We start from the raw sequence: 23,804 nt of genomic DNA, 5'->3' as shown, positions 1-23,804 counted from the left end.
ACCTTTGGTATCTGTTATGCCACCTTTTCTCATTTCTAATACTGATGAATTGTGCATTTTCTTCCTTGATCAAGTTTATATTTGTTAATTTTATTTGCATTTCATAATTTTGACTTTGCTTTTCAATTTCATTGTATTTTTCTATTTTATTAGTTCCTACTCCTTGCAGTTTCTCTCTTCTAATACGTTTTACTTTGTTATTATTTTTCTAACCTCTTAATATGAAAACTTAAGGTCATTAATTTCATAATTTACTTTTTATATATGTGTTTAAAGTTACTCATTTTCTTCTATGTGCTGCTTTATCTGTAATGCTACAAACCTGTGAAGTGGTATATTTGTTATTGTTTAAAACTGAAAGTTCTCTAGTTTCTCTAATGATTTCTTCTTTGATCTGAGGGTTTTTCAAAAGTACACTTATAAATTTCTTAATGTATGCATTTCTTAGTTTTCTTTTTGTTATCGATTGCTTAACTAAATCGTATTGTAATAAGAAAAGTTTGTCTGTATATTAATTTTAGGACACTTGTTTAGACTTAAAGAATAAAATGATATATGGTCCTTCTTCATGAATATCTGGTATGTTTTGAAAGAGCAGGTTTTCCTTATTAATTGGCTGCAGGTTTTATATTTGCCCAGTATATCAATCTTTCTAGTTGTTTAAAATCTTTTCTCTTCCACAGAGATCTTTCTGTTCAGTTGATCTAACAGTTATAGAGTGCTGTGGTAAAACCACCTACTACTATTGGGGCCTGGGTGATTCCGTTGGTTAAGCATCTGACTCTTGATCTCAGAGTTGTGAATTTGAACCCCATGCTGGGCTCCACCTGTGTGTGGAATCTACTTAAAAAAACAAAAACAAACAAAAAGCAAAACAACAACAACAACCCCCCCTACTATGATAGTGGTTATTTAACTGTTTTGTTAATTTGTCCATTTATGTTTTGAAGCTCTGTAATAGAATCCGTTTCACCTAGAAGGATTTTTATTTTTTTTTCCATTCCATGACCTCATCCAAATTATTTGCTTCCAGGAGGCTGGAAATACACATTGCCATGTGAGGGGCCATGAAACTTTGGCTCCCATTTACCAGAGTGCATTCAACCCTTAGCTCCTCCATCCAGTACCAAGATTTAGACTGCAGTGAATGAGAAATTCCAGCTCTTTTATATGGAAAGATCCTACCTGTCTACCATGTGTAAATTTCTCCTTCTGGCTCTTTATCTTGGCTATTTATATAAAAAAAGAAAATTTTCCTTTTGGGATTTTTAAGCATTTGTATGGGAATGGGAGACTCCAATGTCTTTTCAACTTCCACTCAATCCAAATCTTAATGTGAATCCTCCTGTGAATTTTCAATGTGAAAATAAATGTAACATATTACTTGGATATAACAAGGAAGTTCTGTAGGAAGAGTATTTTTTTCATTTCTGCTAGAAAATTAGTACATTTGTATATTCAGCTCTTCAATAAGGCACAGGAGGTTATACAAACTACACTTCTATAAAAAACAAATTTATCTTCATTTAACAAATACATTTTTGAGTTCATGCTATGCCAAGTATGCAAATATTATTATTCTAGGATGCTGGGAATATAATAGTGAACTAAGGAGGTAAGAATTCACTACATACATAGACATAAATTGATAGATAGACAAATATATAGTTGGGATTGGAAAAGTTTGAGGAAAAAAATAAAAGCAGGAAGAGGGTCATAAGCTGGGGCTGCGGTTATGTCTACATTCTTAAGAAATGTTAACAGAAAGGTCTCACTGAGAAGGTGATAGTTGAGCAGATACCTAAGAAGAAAGGCAAAGGCTTTGAAGTGAGTGTTTTGAATTACAGAAAAGAAGCTGATGCATCTGGAGCCCTGTTAGTAATAATCCACATAAGAGATGATGGTGTTTTGTTCCAGAATGGCAATGGTAGAATTAGTAAGATACAAATAAAATATGGACATATTATGAAGGCTGCTTCAACATTCACGGACTGAATGTGCAAAGTGAGAAACAGAGGGCCTAAGGATAGTTTTACCATGTTTGGTTGAGCAACTAGTAGGATGGAGCTTCCAATTATTGTGATAGGAAAACCTAAGGGGTAAACCCTTCTAGATTGTGGGGAGTCATTTCTGTACATGCATAATGGAATAAAGTCTCACTCCATGTGGTCTTGGGTATATTTACAAATACACATTATTTTTATAAAACTTTACCTGATAATTTATTAAAAGTTTCATACAATATTTAAAAACAGTCTAAACACTCTGTGCATATAGCACCTTTCTCTAACAAATTTTCATTGACATTCTATGTGTAAGACTATTTTACTATGAAAATTAATATATTAAAGCATTCACTTATTTTATACATATTTACTGCATGCCTAATATGTCCCAAGTACTATCAAATGCATTAGGAATCCCACAATAATAAAAATGGGCATGGTTCATTACCTCTTGGAGCTTACAGCCTGTGATAGATGAATGAATGTACATTTATAAAGAGATAATGCTATTAAGTGTTTAATAGAGAGACTAACCTACACAGAACACATCTTGTAGGAAATAGTTATTGATATAATATATGAATTATGATCAGTAAGAGATAATAATGTGGCTGCAGTGCTGACAATAAGAGGGAGCCTATGTGAGGTACGGCTGAAGAGATGAGGTAGAGACAGATAATACAGAACTAGCCCACCACTAAGTTGAGTAAATTTAAGGTACCTAGAAGTTTCTTTCAGGGGGCACTGGGGGGGTCAGTTGATTAAGCGATCAACTCAGTTTCAGCTCAGGTTGTTATCTCATGGTTGTGGGACTGAGCCCAATGACAGGCTCTGAGCTGGATTATTGAGTCTACTTGAGATTCATTCCCTCCCTCCCCCGTCAGTCCCTTCCCCTCCCCACTAATGTACATACACTCTCTCTCTTTAAAAAAAAAAAAAGTATCTCTCAGGATTTGTGGCATAGTATAGTAACTAACAATATGAACTCTGGATTTAGATAACTTGACTCTGAACATCTACTTGGGCACTGAATTAGCTGTGTAAGCTTTGGCAATCAACTTCTCTAGAATAAAGCTAATATTATTACTACCTTTCCTCTGCAGGAGGGCGCAGAAGCCTTTGGTCTTGATGTACTAAGTGTAGTTTTGTTGTCCAATAAATCTCCAGATTTAGCAAGGTCAGATAAATACTCATAGGATTATATTACTAACATTACCTTTAAAATTGTTATTTCCCTGATAATTGATATAATCATAATATCTAAGTCCTGGGGATAAATTTTAGTAAGAGCTTGCCCAATATGAGAGGCTATTTTGCTTTCAGTTGGAATTCACAGAGAGGATTGAGTTATTTATGGCCATAAAGAAAAAAAGGATGTGATATGTATAGATAGTATGTATTTATATTTTTTCTTATATAAGTTATATATGTATATATGATACACACAATATAGTGATGTTTTATTATAAGATATATATGTAAATATGTGTATATATATATCAAAACAATCTATAATACTGCTATTTGTACAAAAAAAATGACTTGTATTATTGGCAAAGAATTGTGTTGCAGAATTTACAGCTAAAAGTACTTCACAAATACATGAGAACAGATGTATACAATTCAATTACAGACCACCTTTTAGGCTAAAAATAACAATACTGGGCTCTCTACCAACTCAAACATAACTTCCATGCAGCAATACCTTAGAGTAAGTATTATGTGGCAGGGGTATTCAGAGTATGGTTTGTGCCCTGGCTGCCAGAAGACGAACTCTTTTACAGATTTGTATCTAGATAAGTAGCTGGCATGAGAATGTAAATCAGCTATATCACTAAGTACACAGTTGAATTGAGCTGACTGTATTTTCTCTCTTTTTTCCCCCTCCTTTCAAGACTTTTTCAATGTGCTGCATTCTGGCATAGCCCTTACATCATCAGAGACCACATTCTGAACAGTAAGACCATTTATTGAGCAGTTAATGAACAATCATATTTAATGGAGAGAACTTTACTACATACACTAAAATAGGTTCTAGGTGGTCTTCTAGTGCTCAGTGGTAAAAAAATAAAAAAGGAGAGAGAGAGAAGAAAATATAAAACAAGTAGACAAAATGTGTTTTTTAAATATTAGAATGAGGAGGGACTTTTTTAACCATAAAAAGCTACAGAAGAAATAATTAAAAAAATGACATTTGACTACTAAAAAAATTTACAGTTCAAAACCATGAAAAAACAAGATTACATTAAGAAAACTAGAGAAATCTTAAAAATATGTTTGATGAAAAAAGGATGCTCTTAGCATCAAAAGAACTCCTAAAAAATTAATCTCTATTAGCTTTAGTTTCCTCATCTGTAAAAAGATGATAATCACAAAAGATAGCTACACCTTTTTATGAAATTGTATTATAGAGGAACACACAGCATTTAGTACAATGCCTTCTAAAAAAAGAAGACATTATTATTTTTATTAAGAATCATTTGGCAATCTAATGTAAATATATCTTAAGACTTAAAAAATACTGTACAATTATGCAGCAAAAAGTTAACTCTGCAATTTTGGGTGGTCCAAAGCCTGCACATAGGATTAGACTTTGCCCAGCTCCTGGGAAGTAATCTGTAAGCTTTTGGAATATCTTTTGTGATAAGAATGTCTTTTTTTACCTGGGGGCCCTAGGACAAATCTGATAGCTTATAATAATGATATGATCTCAGGGTAGGGCTTAGCCAGTTTGATTTCTGGAGGGGATGGAGAACGAAGATCTGCCTTGTCTGTGCTTGGTCGTGCCTCTATGACCAACATTACCATCTATTATAAACCCTGGATACCAAAGCTCAGGTTAGTTTCTTGGGTCGGCCATACTTTGTGTGTGTGTTTCACAGATCATTGTTTAGAGAATTAACTCAACAGTTTGTTCGGCACCACTCCACTGGGAGAAGACAACTTTAAGTTTGTGCCATATATCCCTTGGACTCAGCCCCATATGCCTGTTCCTTTGAGGATTTTAATCTATATCCTTTTACTGTAATAAACTATCATTTGAGTAAAATGACTTAATGGGTTTTGTGAGTCCTGCTAATGAATTAGGGAACCTGAGGGTTGTCTTAGGGATACCCCCCAAACACAGTAATCTAACTACAATTTATACATCAGTAATAAAGTGTGGCTTGAAATCAAGGTAAAATTTCTTACTTTAATAAATTATTGTTTATAAAGATCATATAAGATATATAAAATATAGTGCATATGTGTATACATGTGCATTCAAAAAACTCCATCATATTCATGAACAATTTCCTAAGGTATTATTTATAAAGTTTTAAAAAATAAAGTTTTAGCCTCTATCACAGTAAATTAATGTTCATGACTATCAATACATTTAATATCAATAAAAATATTCTATTGTTGAAAATTTTGGTTATAAGAAAAAAGTCACACCCCCTTAACCTATTGTTTAGAAAGGAAAATAATTTTGAAAAAGAATCATAAACATTGGTATAAATCATTTATTTCTTCTTTCTTGTTATGGATATTAATCTATACTTTTGTATATCATTACATAGAAATTTTTTTATTTGGCAATTTCCCAAAGGAAAATTTGGTACATTTTTACATCTAAGATTCTTTTGTTTTTTTTTTTTGTTTGTTTTTTGTTTTTTTTTTTTAAGATTTTATTTTTTTATTTGACAGAGAGAAATCACAAGCAGATGGAGAGACAGGCAGAGAGGGGGGGGGGGGAAGCAGGCTCCCTGCTGAGCAGAGAGCCCGATGCGGGACTCGATCCCAGGACCCTGAGATCATGACCTGAGCCGAAGGCAGCGGCTTAACCCACTGAGCCACCCAGGCGCCCTCTAAGATTCTTTTGAAATAGTAAAATGTTTTTTTTTTTTCCTCTTCAATTACTTAAATTCTCACTCTTATGCCTCGGTTTTATTACTTGGTGGCCCTTACTGACTTCCAGCCATATGTGGAGTTTCTCTGGGAAATTCTAGAAACCAAATTCAAAGTATAAACACATAAAGTATAAAAACGTAAACACACTCATCCCAAATCAATTTAGAAACACTTCATGTGTGACTATAAAGGCATTCTTTAATTGACAAGTTTAAGTGGACTCACTCTGCCATTCTTAAAATTATGGTTTGCAGAGTTTTATGATCCATTTTCTGTGTAAGGAAATAAATTGGAAAAAGTTATCACCTCTCCCCCCCCAAAAAACAAAACAAAAGAAAGAAATTCAATAAGACAAAAAATAAGAACTTAACTGATTCACTTACATAGTTAACTTAACTATATCCCTAAGTAAAAGATCGCTATTGATTTGCACATGTGAGCACATAGGATCCCTAGGTATAATTATGTAATATTTGTGAAAACTGTGTATTTGAGAGGCTATGTGAATATGAATTGCTTTTTATTTCTTCTTACATTTTTCTTTCACTGTGCTTTGTATCTTATACTGGATGATTATGATATAATTAATACAGCATACCTCTCTCCTATCTATTCCTTTGTATATACTTTGTTAAAGACACAATTACTCTGTTAGTGTATCCCACTTTCTACTTTAAGAAAAAACAGTAGCCTCTACTTTTAAGACAAATATTGCTTACAAGGAAGGAGAATTTTTAAAAAAGTAACTAAGTAGTTCAACATATATCACATGTCCTGGTCTTAATCCATCAAGCATTACCCTACCTTTGGCACATTTCTATTGATTTTGGGTACAGCTCTATAAAAGTCAAATAAAATAATATTTTACTACCATTTTAGCCATTCCAACCTGAGTTCCTGGTCATAAACCAATGTTTCTACTACATAAAGCTCAAGTGGCTTTCCTTAAACAATATCATTTAGTTTTTTAAGTAGTTGGAGGACTTGACCAAACCTTTGCATGTTAATAAATCAACTTCCGCTGTAGCTGGTTCTTTTAACTTGTGTTTTTCCTACATTTTTAGAATACATCAGAGATTAAAGAAATTTATTTTACATGTACTAAAGTAAAGTAAGTTTGCTTCATAAAGTGAAACTTCTACTATTCAGGTTACTTGTCTGTTTCATAAAAATATACTGAAGATTGCTTCTATACCACACTGTTAATGCATAGCTAAAGAGTGAAAATTCTATTATTAGAAAACTAGCATTTAACTTTTAAAAATTGTGCTTAGGATGAATATGCACTTGTGGTCTTAAAATTTTTCAATATTAATTTTTACTAAACATTGTTTAGAATAAAGATGATTTTCAGTATGTTTTATTCAAATGAGGCTCTTGGTTTTCCTTAATATGATTAAACTGGAATATCTTTAAATGATGAAAATTACATTGGAATTAAGAGTCTACATCCTATCATTCCTGGAGTGCAACACGGATCCATTATTGCAGGACATACTTTCCCTCAAGGATGATGATCTTAAAGTGTTACTTATCTTTCTGTTGTTTCTCTTTTGAATAACAAATAAACACTTTGTATTCTAGAACACTCCAGACTGACCCCTGAAAGCCTGCATGGGAGAAAATGAAGTATATTTATACCTTTAAAAACAGTGACATCAAAAACCAGCCACTGTTGAAAACGTCTTATTTCTTAGAGTAGGTTATGAGCACATGGTCATACTCAATTTCTGAGAACTCATTGAGCTGTATCATTCTAACTTGATCATTTTTCTATACTTCAGTTTACTTGAATAAAAAGCTTTTTTTTTTTTTTTTAAATCAAACACTGTTATGTTGTATATAAATCTTCTTGTGAGCTTTCTTATACCAACCCAACTCCACGGCTCAATTTACTCAATTGTCTCCAGGGTCCAACTATATACTGAAAATGGAGTGACCTGGGTCTACAATATTACTATACTAAAAGCTTCAGTCTGTGATGAGCTGGGAAAGATGGGCCCAGTCTAAAGGGTACAGACACTGCTCAGCTCCAAGGAATGGCTGCCATATGAGACTGTGGGTCTAATGTTGCCAGGTCTGGAAATTTGAATTTTTATGTCAAATTTATACTTTTTAATGTTGGCAACTGATTCAAATTTTTGAACTCTACCAGCCAAACTAAATATGTTTTTGACCAAAGAGGCCTCTATAAAGATCACCTCCCTGAGTAGGACCTCACTAAATCTGAGTCCAATTAAAATCCTTTTCATATGTACTGCTGATACTGTTAGCATGCAGGGAAGGCCACAGTCAAAATTCAGTCTGACTCTACACAACTTCTACTATAGTACACTGGCTGTAAATATGAGCCTGTTCTTACGTAATCTGAATCCCAGAGCAACCTTATAACACAGGTAACTATCCCCATTTTACTAATGAGGGATCAAAGGCCCAAAGATAGCAGACAACTTACTATAAAAATAGAGAAGAGTATGACTTCAGTTATATGGCCTGAATTTAAATCCTTCCTCCAATACTTACTATTTTCATACTTTGGGAGGGCAAAGTAACTTCTCCATACTTCAGTTTTCTTCTCTGTAAGATGGGTATTCTAATAACCATACTTCCCCCAAATGTTTTGAGGATATACAAAGCACTTAGGAATGTCTTGGCACATAGTACTACATAAATGTTACTATTACTAATTATGATTACTATTAACATTATCTGTAAAATGAGATCCTTGCTTTTTGAGTTTTAAATGAACCAAACTATGTAAAGTACTTAGACTTGTTCCTGAGACACACTGTTCATTACATACTAACTGTGTGATCAGATGAAGTTTCTTTCAAATACATTAGTCCAAACCATGCAGATTTATTCCTTTACTCTGTATCGGGTAATAACAAACATGCTAGTATAGGCTGGAAGCATTTTTATTTGTACTAAGTGCTTTCTTTGGACATTTGAATAATAAATAGCTCTGTAGGGTCATTAACTATTGCCATGTTTATATCATTTGGAAATGCATAGTGAAATGAATCATGTGCCATGTAATGAATGTCTTAAAGTGAATGCTAATAATGTAGTAAGATTTCGTATCAGGAATGGTTACAGTATTCAGAAGACATTTTAAATTTAGATGATATTCACCATCTTTTTGTTTCCCTAATTTTTAAAAAACCCTAACCATCCCAAACACATAAGATATGAATATAGTTCAATAACTCAAATTACAAAGTTATATGCAAATATGTGGCATAGCCAGAATTTTTACTTACTTGTGACCCATTTCATGAGCAATTGTAAATGCAAGATTCAGGCCATTGTCTTCAGCAATAATACATTTTCTCTTTTCACTACACATTCCACTCAAATATGCTATACCTAGAAAACATACACATGAATTATCATATGTCAGATTCAAATGCAAATATCCATGCTATGCATCAGTAGAAGAAATGAAAAATGATGTTTTTTCTATTCAAATGATGTCAGTATTAAACTATAGAATCTAGCCCTTATAAATGGAATTTTAAAGGAAATTATGTATGTATGAGTTGCTCAATAAATTCTTAATATTATTTTCAAATTCATATTTCAGATTAAATCATTTGATCAATTGTCCAACTCTCAGAGAGTGTGCTCTAACAATGTATTTTATAAATACCACTTTTCACTGTCACATAAGATAATCGAATGGATACAAATTTGACAATGTAAGTAAAAAAGCAATGATTCAGTTAAATGTTTTTCAATTCTTGTAAAGAACTTAGTTTCAGAGAAATACCCTAAAAGAAAATAAACTACGTACATATGACATTCTTGAACTCAAACTGATATTTTGAGTTAATAAAATTTTGAAATTTTATTTTCTAAAATACCATTTTAACTAATATGACATAAGAACTACCTGTGATATATGGAATATTGAAAAATATTTCCTTTGAACATTTTTTGGCTAATGAGAAGGTCCAACTGCAGAGTATATGATAATGAAATTCTATCTAAGATAACAATTTCTGTAAGATATTTGATCATTTGGTATTAATCAGTGGTAAGAAAATATAAAATGATTGATATTCCTTAGCCAAAGATTTATGAACTATATTACTAAGACACCTCCCTGAGTAAATATCATTTAGCACCTTCCAAGTGTAAGTTTTAGTGCATTTCCAAAAAAAAGTAATTTAAGTAATATCTAGTATTTTTTTAATTATTTGTATGTTTTTTAATCCTCACATCCTTATAAAATATATTTAAATTCATCATATGAAGAAATTAAGGCCTGCACAGGTGAATGATTTGCTAAAGATCACATGACTATGCAATATTATAGAATGAGGACTTGAAATGAACTTTGAATCCATCTACCAACTAATGTTTCTTTTCCTGCTAATTACAATTTAGTGCAGAGTGGTCCCTAGTTAAAGATGGTTAGCTGATTGCTTGTGACTCTTCTTCTCTCTTTAGAAACCCCAAAAATAGGTTATAAAATGATTACACTAAATAAAAGAATAAATTGCCCTGCCCATGTTTTGGAAAAATATTAGGTTCATGGAAGAATATGAACTGATTTAGGGGAGCTACAGCCCCAATGACAGGGGAGAAGGATTTCATGACTGTGGTAGAACCTCAGAGACCCAAGACAGAGGCACACAAGGTTTGAACAGAAGCATTCTTTGAGGATTGAAAATGGAGTATCTGAAAGGCTCAACTAGTCATTTGAATATTCATGCAGACTCTCAAGGCCTGGTATCTACTGGCCTAACAGGAAAATAAAGATACATTCTCTAAGCAAAATATAGTATAATCATACTATTTTAAAAACATAATTACAGGAAGAAACAGCCAAGGGATGAAATAGGTAAGGATGTCATTTTATCTCTATATGTAGAGATATTTTATTAAAATATAAAATCTACAAACAGATGACATTATTTCCTTATGAATGGATGGAAGGTTGAATAGACAGGTGATAAGCCTTACCACTTTATTTGGCTGATTAAGACAACTGGAATTATTCTGCAGTTAAATCAGGATAAGGTGAAAAGGAAATATGAAGGTGGGGGTAAACTTAGAGGGTTAGGAAAGGGAGAAAAAGAGGAGGAGAACGACATATTTGTTATCTAGTTCCATTAAATAACAAATCAAATAAAAACATCAAGAGATTCTTAAACATAATGTGAATTTTAAGAGAACTAAGTCATGCACTTATTAATGCAACAAAATATGGAGAACAAAGATACAAGAGTAACTGAAGTTGTGTTACAGTTGAAAGGAAGAAGGAAGAAAAGAAAGATGGAAGGAAGGGGTGAAGGAAGGTGAACAAAATGTATCTCCTCATTATAAGATACTTAAAATTCTCTTGTGCATTTGAAAATTTAAAAAAGTTAAACTTGAGAATAAATACAAAAATACTAAATTAAGTTCAACTATAATTAGAATGTCAAAGATCATTATGTGGTACAAATTTCCTTTATGATGCCCCTATATTTCACAACTATAATAATATTATCACCATATGCAGATTAAAAATCAGCTACTGTCTTATTCTCCTGAAACTGTTCCAAAAAATAGAAATGGAAGGAAAACTTCCAAACTCATTTTATGAGGCCAGCATCACCTTGATCCCAAAACCAGACAAGGATCCCATCAAAAAAGAGAGCTATAGACCAATATCATTGATGAACACAGATGTGAAACTTCTCACCAAAATACTAGCCAATAGGATTCAACAGTACATTAAAAGGATTATTCACCACTACCAAGTGGGATTTATTCCAGGGCTGCAAGGTTGGTTCAACATCTGCAAATCAGTCAATGTGATACAACACATCAATAAAAAAAAGAACCAGAGCCATATGATACTCTCAATAGATGCTGAAAAAGCATTTGACAAAGGAAAGCATCCCTTCCTGATCAAAACTCTTCAAAGTGTAGGGATAGAGGGCACATACCTCAATATCATCAAAGCCATCTATGAAAAACCCACCACAAATATCATTTTCAATGGAGAAAAACTGAAAGCTTTTCCGCTAAGGTCAGGAACAGGCAGGGATGTCCATTATCACCACTGCTATTCAACATAGTACTAGAGGTCCTAGCCTCAGCAATCAGACAACAAAAGGAAATTAAAGGCATCCAAATCGATAAAGAAGAAGTCAAATTATCACTCTTCGCAGATGATATGATACTATATGTGGAAAACCCAAAAGACTCCACTCCAAAACTGCTAGAACTTGTACAGGAATTCAGTAAAGTGTCAGGATATAAAATCAATGCACAGAAATCAGTTGCATTTCTCTACACCAACAACAAGACAGACGAAAGAGAAATTAAGGAGTCAATCCCATTTACAATTGCACCCCAAACCATAAGATATCTAGGAATAAACCTAACCAAAGAGGCACAGAATCTATACTCAGAAAACTATAAAGTACTCATGAAAGAAATTGAGAAAGACACAAAGAAATGGAAAAATGTTCCATGCTCCTGGGTTGGAAGAATAAATATTGTGAAAATGCCTATGCTACCTAAAGCAATCTACACATTTAATGCAATTCCTATCAAAGTACCATCCATCTTTTTCAAAGAAATGGAACAAATAATTCTAAAATTTATATGGAACCAGAAAAGACCTCGAATAGCCAAAGGGATATTGAAAAAGAAAGCCAAAGTTGGTGGCATCACAATTCCGGACTTCAAGCTCTATTACAAAGTTGTCATCATCAAGACAGCATGGTACTGGCACAAAAACAGACACATACATCAATGGAACAGAATAGAGAGCCCAGAAATAGACCCTCAACTCTATGGTCAGCTCATCTTTGACAAAGCAGGAAAGAATGTCCAATGGAAAAACGACAGGCTCTTCAATAAATGGTGCTCTTCAATAAATTGGACAGCCACATGCAGAAAAATGAAATTGGACCATTTCCTTACACCACACACAAAAATAGACTCAAAATGGATGAAGGACCTCAATGTGCGAAAGAAATCCATCAAAATCCTTGAGGAGAACACAGGTAGCAACCTCTTCAGCCTCAGCCACAGCAACATCTTCCTAGGAACATCACCAAAGGCAAGGGAAGCAAGGCCAAAAATGAATTATTGGGATTTCATCAAGATCAAAAGCTTTTGCACAGTAAAGGAAACAGTTAACAAAATCAAAAGACAACTGACAGAATGGGAGAAGATATTTGCAAACGACATATCAGATAAAGGACTAGTGTCCAAAATCTATAAAGAACTTAGCAAACTCAACACCCAAAGAACAAACAATCCAATCAAGAAATGGGCAGAGGAAATGAACAGACATTTCTGCAAAGAAGACATCCAGATGGCCAACAGACACATGAAAAAGTGCTCCATATCACTCGGCATCAGGGAAATACAAATCAAAACCACAATGAGGTATCACCTCACACCAGTCAGAATGGCTAAAATCAACAAGTCAGGAAATGACAGATGCTGGCGAGGATGCGGAGAAAGGGGAACCCTCCTACACTGTTGGTGGGAATGCAAGCTGGTGCAGCCACTCTGGAAAACAGCATGGAGGTTCCTCAAAATGTTGAAAATAGAACTGCCCTATGACCCAGCAATAGCACTCCTGGGTATTTACCCTAAAGATACAAACATAGTGATCCAAAGGGGCACGTGCACCCGAATGTTTATAGCAGCAATGTCCACAATAGCCAAACTATGGAAAGAACCTAGATGTCCATCAACAGATGAATGGATCAAGAAGATGTGGTATATATGCACAATGGAATACTATGCAGCCATCAAAAGAAATGAAATCTTGCCATTTGCGATAACATGGATGGAACTAGAGCGTATCATGCTTAGCGAAATAAGTCAAGCAGAGAAAGACAACTATCATATGATCTCCCTGATATGAGGATGTGGTGATGCAACATGGGGGCTTAAGTGGGTAGGAGAAGAATCAATGAAACAAGATGGAATTGGGAGGGAGACAAACCATAAGTGACTCTTAATCTCACAAAACAAACTGAGGGTTGCTGGGGGGAGGGGGTTTGGGAGAAGGGGGTGGGATTATGGACATTGGGGAGGGTATGTGCTTTGGTGAGTGCTGTGAAGTGTGTAAACCTGGTGATTCACAGACCTGTACCCCTGGGGATAAAAATATATGTTTATAAAAAATAAAAAATTAAAAAAAATCAGCTAATGTGGGCTGTCATCATGTCAGGTATCTTTACTGTATGGACCAGCACATATCAACTTTAGTAAGTTTTGCATTTCTTCTCCTGTACCCCTTCAAATGAATTTTTCCCACCAAAAACAGTCACTTGTTTCTAATTCTTACCTCTTCTTTATTATTCTTTCCATTCTATATTTTGCATATTTTTCTCTATCTTACAACATTGGATAGGATATCTTTTTTTAAAGATTTATTTATTTACTTGAGAGAGAAAGAATGGAGGGGTTGAAGAGAGGGAGAGGGAGAGAGAGAATCTCAAGCAGAGTTTGTGCTTAATGCAGGGACTTAATGCAGAACCTGAGATCAGAACCTAAGCTGAAGCCAAGAGTCAGACATTTTTTTTTTTTTAAAGATTTTATTTATTTATTTGACAGAGAGAGAGATTACAAGTAGACAGAGAGGCAGGCAGAGAGAGAGAGAGAGAGAGAGAGAGGCAAGCAGGCTCCCTGCTGAGCAGAGAGCCCGATGCGGGACTCGATCCCAGGACGCTGAGATCATGACCTGAGTCGAAGGCAGCGGCTTAACCCACTGAGCCACCCAGGTGCCCGCAAGAGTCAGACATTTAACGAACTGCGCCACCCAGGCACTCCCTGGAAGACTTTCACAGGTACCACTTGTTAAGTTAAAGAAATTATATTCTGATATTCTTGTATGTCCAATGAAAAAGGGTGCAATGTTAGGTGCAGTGTGGACCAAAGGTAGATGAGAGTTAGTATTTTTTGAAAAGGAAACAAAAGTTTAGAATACTGAGAGAAATGGGAAGGAGAGCTGATTAAGTACTAGGGGAATACTTAATGTTCATGGGTCAAAAAACAGATGATTCAGCAAAGGATGGTGAGCATGAATATGGACTAGCACTAGTATGTCCAAGTAAGTGATATCCAACCCAAAGGCTGAAACAGAGAAGAAAAATATTTGGATTAAATTTGGGCTGATGGGGCGCCTGAGTGGCTCAGTGGGTTAAAGCTTCGGCTTGGGTCAAGATCCCAGGGTCCTGAGATTGAGCCCCACTTCGGGCTCTCTGCTCAGCAGGGAGCCTGCTTCCTCCTCCTCTCTCTCTCTCTGCCTGACTCTCTGCCTACTTGTGATCTCTGTCTGTCAAATGAATAAATAAATTTTTGTAAAAAATAAAAAATAAATTTGGGCTGAGATTTTGTAGATGAGGTATAAAGGAAGACTCAAAGGACTTAAGAGTTGACAGTAAATTTGAGAATGAAAGAAGGGACAGAAATTATAGGGTTGGGTAAGTGAAGAAATAAAGTCAAATATTTGGAGAATACAATGCAGTTGACTGGAGAATGGAGTCATCAGTGAAAAAAAAAGGGCAGATACTCTCTGATACTTGAGATACTTAAGACTGTGATAAGAGACTGGGGATAGAGACGTAAGATTTCAGAAATGAAGTTGCATAGTATGATTCAGTGTTGCCGGGAGAGCAGAGAAAGGTAGACATCACCCAGACTGAGGTCAAAGAACTATTAAGTAGTTTTGGTTGGACTGATTATATGAACGTGAAATTGCATATGATCTCAATGAACTCAAGAAGGGGGGAAAGATGACCAACATCCATGTGAAATATGGGCAAGAATGAAGGAGAACAATCCAACACAGAGATAGTTAAGATGGTAAAGCTGAGAGCGTCAGCTCCAAATGAAGAGTTTTTGAGGATGAGAGTTTGACTTAGAAGCAGTAGCAGGAAGCAAGAGGAATGCAAGAGGCATAGAACTTTGATATTTTCCTAGCACTAGTCCTGTGAAACATAGGGGAAGAGAAAGAATGAACAGTAATCTCTTTGGGGGCCCTAGATTCCTCAATGGGCTATGGGAAATCAATGACTACTGTGTAGTCATGAAACGAAATTTGCTGATAAAATTATAATTTTAATATAAAAGACATTTTATAATCATAAAATATAAATTTATATACAATAAAATATAATATAGAAATGAGTACATTTTGGCATAGAGGTATGATTACACCTAAGTATTAAAAAATCCATACCATCACATTTTCATAGAACAGAAAGACTACATAAAAATGGGGGCACGTGGCTGGTTCAGTCAGTGGAGAATGTGACTGTACCTCAGAGTTGTAAGTGCAAGCCCCACATTGGACATATAGCTGACTTAAAACAAAAGACTGTATAATTACGATAATTTTCTTTTTTCTTTTTTTTAAGATTTTGTTTGTTTGTTTGACAGAAGAGAGAGACAGTGAGAGGGAACACAAGCAGGGGAAGTGGGAGAGGGAGAAGAAGGCTTCTCACTGGGCAGGGAGCCCCATGCAGGGCTCAATCCCAGGACCTGGGATCATGATCTGAGCCAAAGGCAGACGCTCAATGACTGAGCCACCCAGGCAGCTACCCAGGCACCTCAGTGACAATAATTTTCTAATAGCAATTGTGTCATGTAGAGAGATAATAAATAACTTTTCTTCCTCCTTTCCAATTTTCCAAATCCATTTAAGTGTTTACAATACTTTGATGATGAGAAGATTAAAGACATAAATATGATGATCATGTCTATGAAATTTAAGTAGCAATTAACAGATTTTCTTATAGACCAGGAAGCAATTTAACAAACACAATGACCCTCTCCTTCCCATTCTTTTTTTCTTATGTGTAAACTCAGAGTCTTCAACTGAGGCTCTGATAAATTTGAATTTAATTGTCTCACATTTGGCACACCAGGGAGATTTTCTTTAACTTGAAAGTTATGAAGAATAATTGTAACCATGACTAATTTAAATGACTTGCATTATTCTGTTTAAAAGCCTATGCTTTTCAGTTCCTTTCAAAAACTCACATGTTTCTTATTATATTAAAGTATACAATTTAGGAGGGGAAAGGATCTAACACGGCTGTTATTTAAAGAGAGATATAATACAGACTCTTTTTAAAACACTCTTTAAATATTAAAGGTTCTACAGTCAAAAAGGACAACAAAAAACCCTCTAGTTTCCACCTAAAGATCAATCAAGTCGTATAGGAGGCATCAACAGGATCTCCAGGTGAAAACAAAGCATACTATCCTAGAATGTAATTTGATACCTCTTCAAGATAATCATAGACCCCTAATGCCCCACAGGAAGCATGTTATAATAATGAATGAATCAGGAAATCAGTTTTTATGTGATCAGGTGGGTGTATCCTAATAAAATAAAATCTTCCGGCCTCAACACTGTTGCCTTTAAGCACTAACTAGACTACCCAACTTCAAAATCTTGCTTCTTCTGGCACAAAATCCTGCACTGTCCTAGGTAAGATATTTGTCCTAGGATTGTATCCTGGAAGAAAAGTTATTTATTTATGAGTTGTATTATTGCTCGAAGCCTAATGGAACAAATAATGTAAGAGGTGACAAGTACGAAAGGTACAAAGATGAACATATACGGAGCATGCCTTCAAGAGCGTGAGCCACACCAACTCACTGGGAAATGTGATCATTAAAACCTAAAGACGTAAATAAGATATTATGGGAGACTATAAAGAAATACCAAATAGGGAAAAATTAAAGTAGAAAAGACTTTTAAGGAGAGAAACAACTTGGTGGTATCACTGAGTGGGGAGAGGTGGGCACTGAGCAGGGAAAAGGCTAAGCAGTGATAAAAGTTGCTATTCTTCACAGAAGGGTAGGGTATGTTCTTTAAATGAGCATGCCATGTAGTACCTCTCTGCATCAGTATGCATTTAACGTATCCTCAATAAGGAGTGCATGAAATGAATGGCATAGATGGAATTCCTTGAAACAAAGACCAATATAAAATGTAACTTAACCTGGGGCCTTAACTAAAAATGTAATTTTGAAGAATCAAATGTATTTCGTCCATGAATTAGAAAAAAATTTTAGAATGACTTAATGATGGTGCCCAAGTAATATGAAAACCATTTACATGATTATATTCAAAGCAGCCTTTGAACATATTTTAAAATAACTTGCCTTACTAGCTCACTAATTATCTGCTTCTATTCCATTAAAAGACAAGATGATGATCTAGGAGTATAAAAGTACAATTATGTAAGTTATGAGGTTAATATCAGTAGAGTTATAAATGTATTTTAAAAAACAGTCTTCCAGACTCTCTTTAATGTTTAATCCATAACATTCTTCATAGTACAGTTTCTAAGAATACTAAGAAAAAAGTGACTTCTAACAACAAGAAATAAGATATCAGTTTAATAAAAACTATAGTAAATCTCTGTGGTCAAAAAGGTGGAATATTTCATAGGCAGTAAAACGTTGTTTACGTGTTCCCGCAACATGGTGGTCAGAGTCCTTTTGTGAAAAACACATACCGATGCCAAATAAAATCTAACTACACACTTTTAGTGTATAGCTAAATTTCGAGAAAGATTCGCAAGTACAGGAATAAGGCTTAAAATTTTTCAGATTTGGAGTGATAATATCATGAGTTAATGTTGTTAGAGTCTGGGTATCAGAAAAGACACAAGTCCCATTAAATAATGGGTGTGGTTTCAAAATGTCTGCAGGAAGAGAAATTAAGGAGTAAGGAACTAAAATCCACCGACAAATCAGAAAGCCTGAAATTGCTATTAATGTGTGAACATTACCTCAAAAATCCATATTCGGGAGATCAACGAGGAACCCTGGCTCAAAATAAGTTTGAGGTATGCCAGAAAAGCTCTACTAATAAACCCAAACCACCAGAATGCACAGGTATGAAACCATAGGAATATGAAGCCATAAATACAATGTACAAATTGATCATATAACTTGGGGATCATACAAGGATTGGAAAAAGCTTTGTCAATTCAGTGAAAACAAATGAAGGATCACTATGATGAGACACTATCATCTCAGCAAGCATAAAATCCCCACAGGGGAAAAAACAAAACAAAACAAAACAAAACAAAAAAAAAAACCTCTACCAAAGATGAGCTCACAAATAAAAATGGCAATCCAAATGAAAAAATGGCCTACTGTAAGAAGGTGGCCACTGATACAAAAACTAGAGAGAAAATGATGACAAAATAAAGACATTTTTAATATAAAGATGGGGAGCTTGAGATCTACGTTTACTGGGTTCCAGCAACCCAAACGAATCTTTTTGTAAATCAGAGAAAGTAACCCTTTTCCATAATACTTTAAATCAAAGTACTGGTGTAAATCAAATACTGGTGTATTTCTTCAAACAGAAGGAAAAATTCCAGACTAAAACATGAAAATAAGGAGGAGGGAATAATGGACACCAGAAAGGGTAAATGTATGAGTAATTATAAATTAATATTGAATACATGAAACCCCAATTTTAATGTCTTCCAAACTTTAAAATAGAGAGAACTGAAGTACAGCAACAATACGTAGTTCAAGTAGAGTTCTACCAATAATCAGTGGTAAAATGATACATGTCATAATATACAAGGTAATTGCAAAACATCAGTAAAATAATATATAACTAATAATTACAATTACATAGGTTGAAAATTTAATACAAATATTAGATTTACCTGCTTTTAAAGGCAGCAAAGGAAAAGAATAAAAGAAACATGACTTAAAGGCAAATGGAAAACAAATATAGAAAGATAGCATTTCACACCAAGAATTTCATTAATTAAAAAAGATTCTGCCATGAGGGACTGTCAAATCAAATGGATATTTAAACTCTCTAAGGTGAGAGAAGTGAATTAACTTGACTGTGATAATCATTTTCAATGCATAGGTATGTTAAAACATCATTGTCTAACTTATACATCTTTTATCTGTCAACTTTGTCTTGATAAAGTTGGAATGAATGAATGAAAAATAGAGTATGCTAAAGCCAAACTAAGATTTTAAGACTGAATTAAAAAAAAACAACCCTAACTGTATTGTGCTTATAAGAGATACAGTTTAAGTATAAGAACATAAGCAAGTTAGAAGTAAAAGAATAGAAAATATGCAAGCATCAACTAAATAGAGGAATGGGTGACAATATAAATATTACAAATAAACAAAATTAGACAAATTGAATTTAAGTCACAAGCATCTAGAGAGATAAAGAAGGATTTTTTATGATAAAAGGCTTGATCCAACAAGAAGATGTACAATTCTATATCTCTATTTACTCAATAACTAAGCCTCAAAATACAATAGAAAAAAATGAACCAAATTAAGAGAGAAAAAGAAATCCACAGTTAAGCTGAGAGACTTAGCAACTCTCTTAATAGCTGATAAAATGATTAAAAATCTTCACTCAAGACATGAGACCTGAACAAAGTATTAGCAAATCTGTCTTAAATGATGTAATAAAACATCACATCCAACTATAAAACATTCCTTTTAAGTAGATATGGTACATTTATGATATTTGACCATATACTGAGTAGCAAAAAAATCTCCACAAATTTCAAAAGTGGAAATAATCCAAAGTATGTTCATTGGCCACAATGGAAATAATTTGGAATTCAAGAACTAAAAAGGTAACTAGAAAAACCCAAACTGCCTAGACATGAGATGATACACTTCTAAAGAGTCCACAAGTGAAAGGAATTACAATCAAAATTAGAAAATATGTTAAACATAGTTATTGAAAAAAAAAACACAAAAAATGGTAGGCTGAATGACAGTGCTCAGGGAAATTTGTACTATATCTTATAAAAAAATCAAAGAGACTGAAAATCAGTGATTAAAATTCCTTTCAGGACCTGAGAAAAGAGAGCATCAAAGCTTAAGAAAAGAGAAGGAAATAAATAATAAAGAGCAAAACCAATGAACTATAAAACAAACGTAAAAAGTATTGACAAAACTGGTAATTCCCTAGCAAACCAATCAAAAATTACAACAACAACAAAAAAAGAGAGATAAATACAAGTTACCAAAATCAACGAAGAATAAGGAAATGTCTCTATAATCCTAAAGACATCAAGGTAATATATATAAATGTATGCAATAAACCTTACAATTTGCTAAATCTGAGAAAAGAAGAAGTATGAAATCTAGAATTTTCTATCATAATCTCATTTATTCATTCTATTCCAGCTTCATAGCTACATTTGGCTTCCCCTCCCCCCCCCCTTTTCTCTTCTCGTCATTTCCATCTGAAGATCTCTTCACTGGCATTTCCCTATGGAATATTCCCTCCTTACACCTCTTTCTCCAGATCTTCTTGATCACCAAATTTAAATTAAAAATACCCTTCTCCCCACCCTGGAACTCCCAGATTACCTGTTACTTACACCCATTACTTTTTTTCCTGACAGGTTTATCTTTTAATGTACCAGTTAATTTAATTATTTGGATACTGGCCAGTAGATATTGACCATTCTCTCAATTAGAATGTAAGCACCACAAGGAAAGTACTGAGAAGTCAATTTGTTTATTTCCAGCATGTAGAACTGTATAGTACAATAACACTACACATTGTATAGTACTATGATAATATATTTCAAGGTGTATTAACATGCATTTCTCTTTTTCAACACAGATCAATTACTTCTTGGACTTTGGGCTAAGATCAAGTATTATATTTCCACCCAGGTCATACCTTCTTAGTCTTCTACAGGATTTGCTCTGAGGGCGGGTGGGAAGGGATAGAATTAGAAGGAAGGTAGCCATTGAAACTCTGGAGGATAGCACACTGGGAAACTCCAGGCTGATATCGGATGACTCAAGTAGGGAATTAATGAAAACACTGAATGAGTAAGTGAAAAGAAGGGCTGTCATGTTTGACCCTACTTTGTCTTTTGTTGCCAGAAAGGCAAGAGAAGTGGGCAGTTTAACCTACGGGGACCCACAGATGACATGACTGAGATCTGGCAGCATTTTTAGGAGCATTAAGAGCTGGATAAGTAGGGACTGGGGAGGGTGGGCAGATAAAGAGAGTGGTGGAAAGAGCTGAAAAGAAGTTACAGTGCTCTGACCAAACCAACATTCTTGAGTTGAACCCACCAAATGCATTTGGAGTCCAAGTCCAGCATATAGACAAAGGAATGCACTGCAAAGACGTAGATACCAAAAATCTCAGAGGGAAGTGAAAGCACTGTGATTTCTGATCTACAGCCCATCTCCCCAGCTACGGAAAGGATAAAGGGGAGGTGAGGAGAACTATCAGGAAGAGCCGAATATTAGCTAAAACCAAACCAAAACAAGGTAAATGAATAAAGTCATTTAAACTAGAAGAAAAATTAACATCAATTGACAAGTTTAAGTTTTCACTGTCCCTATGTCAAGGGACATAGGGAGTTGTGAGGAAAGATTTAATACACTGTAGGAAGCTAGATGCAGCATTTTCTTTTCCTAATTTAGTATCATCTTTGATCTTATAATGTGTATCGTGACAAAATTAACTACAGGTGAGAGTGTACATGTTTAAAAAAAGTGTGCACATGTTTCTAATTGGTTGCTAAAGGTAAATTAAACAGTGAATAAGCACTCGTTTTATTTTATTATCTTAAAGTGTATTGGAGGTATCTAAAATCAGTGAAGTACTAGACTAGATGGCATATGGGTACCATGTCAAATTCTTTGGAAAGCTTTTATATGGAATATTAATATGATGCAGGAAAAAGAAGGTGAAAGATGGCTTAAGTGAGTGTTCATAATATATAGTGAAAGGAAGTGAGTCCAGAGGGGGAGTGGTATACAGGGTAGGCACAGGTGGCCAATTTTTAAAATTTTGCTCTTTTGAGAGCTGGAGAGACTATCATGGTAATAGACAAGTTCCAAAGAGGTTTATTCCTTGCTTTTCTGGTTTTCACATGTCCTTCATCTTTATAATAAACTTTCCCATCAAGCAGACCCACCTTCTTCCTACACTACGACAATGAAAAGGACTGCGGTTTTTTGTATGAAAGTAAGAAAAATTAGGAAAATTTATGTCCGCAGGCTAGTTTTGCACTCCTACTATTGTATTCTAGATTTATTCTACTTCACATTAACTTCTCTCTTTTAGAAAATTTAAGGGCAGGTTATTGGATGGTTTCAGAAGTTAAACTCTCAAATCCTTAGGGACTTTAAATTAAGCCAGACTCCAATGTACCTTACTGTGGTTTGGATATATTTTTAATACATCATTAAAAACATATACCATTTGGACACACTGGTTGGCTCAGTGGGTTGAGCCTCTGCCTTCAGCTCAGGTCATGCTCTCAGGATCCTGGGATCGAGCCCCACATCGGGCTCTCTGCTGAGCAGGGAGCCTACTTCCTCCCCTCTCTCTCTGCCTGCCTCTCTGCCTGCTTGTGATCTCTGTCTGTCAAATAAATAAATAAAATCTTAAAAAAATATATACCATCTAAAATTCTTAATTTAGATTTCAGTGCAACCTGAAAAGATAATGTTTGTGGCACACTGAAAAAGCCGTATGTGGTAGATTACACATCTAATGTTTATAAGTCAGAAATGAGAAATTTAGGGCACCTGGGTGGCTCAGTGGGTTAAGCCGCTGCCTTCGGCTCAGGTCATGATCTCGGGGTCCTGGGATCGGAGTCCCACATTGGGCTCTTTGCTCAGCAGGGAGCCTGCTTCTCTCTATCTCCCTCTCTGCCTGCCTCTCTGTCTGCTTGTGATCTGTCTCTGTCAAATAAATAAATAAAATCTTAAAAAAAAAAAGAAATGAGAAATTTACAGTGCAGTCTACCACAAACATGGATGAAAACTGGTATTTGCATTACTAAGTTAATTTAAAAATGATCAGTCAGAGTCCTCGGGCTTTCTGTATGACTTAGGTCACAAAAGCAAAAAACAAAACAAAACAAAAGC

The 23,804-nt window shown here is 34.6% G+C and overlaps 1 protein-coding gene across 1 annotated transcript in view; it reads right to left on the bottom strand.

Moving 5' to 3' along the window:
* The window catches only part of ADAMTS19 (ADAM metallopeptidase with thrombospondin type 1 motif 19), a 251,991-nt gene that overhangs the window by 131,484 nt on the left and 96,703 nt on the right, over nt 1-23,804 (bottom strand). The window contains exon 7 of the mRNA XM_059416340.1: nt 9,164-9,269. Coding sequence (XP_059272323.1) covers nt 9,164-9,269 — 106 coding nt within the window. The remainder of the gene's footprint in view (nt 1-9,163; nt 9,270-23,804) is intronic.

This window comes from Mustela nigripes, chromosome 12 (assembly GCF_022355385.1).
Source record: "Mustela nigripes isolate SB6536 chromosome 12, MUSNIG.SB6536, whole genome shotgun sequence".
Classification (NCBI taxonomy): domain Eukaryota; kingdom Metazoa; phylum Chordata; class Mammalia; order Carnivora; family Mustelidae; genus Mustela; species Mustela nigripes.
The sequence above is the reverse complement of the archived record's forward strand: the minus strand, read 5'-3'. Positions and strand labels throughout refer to the sequence as shown.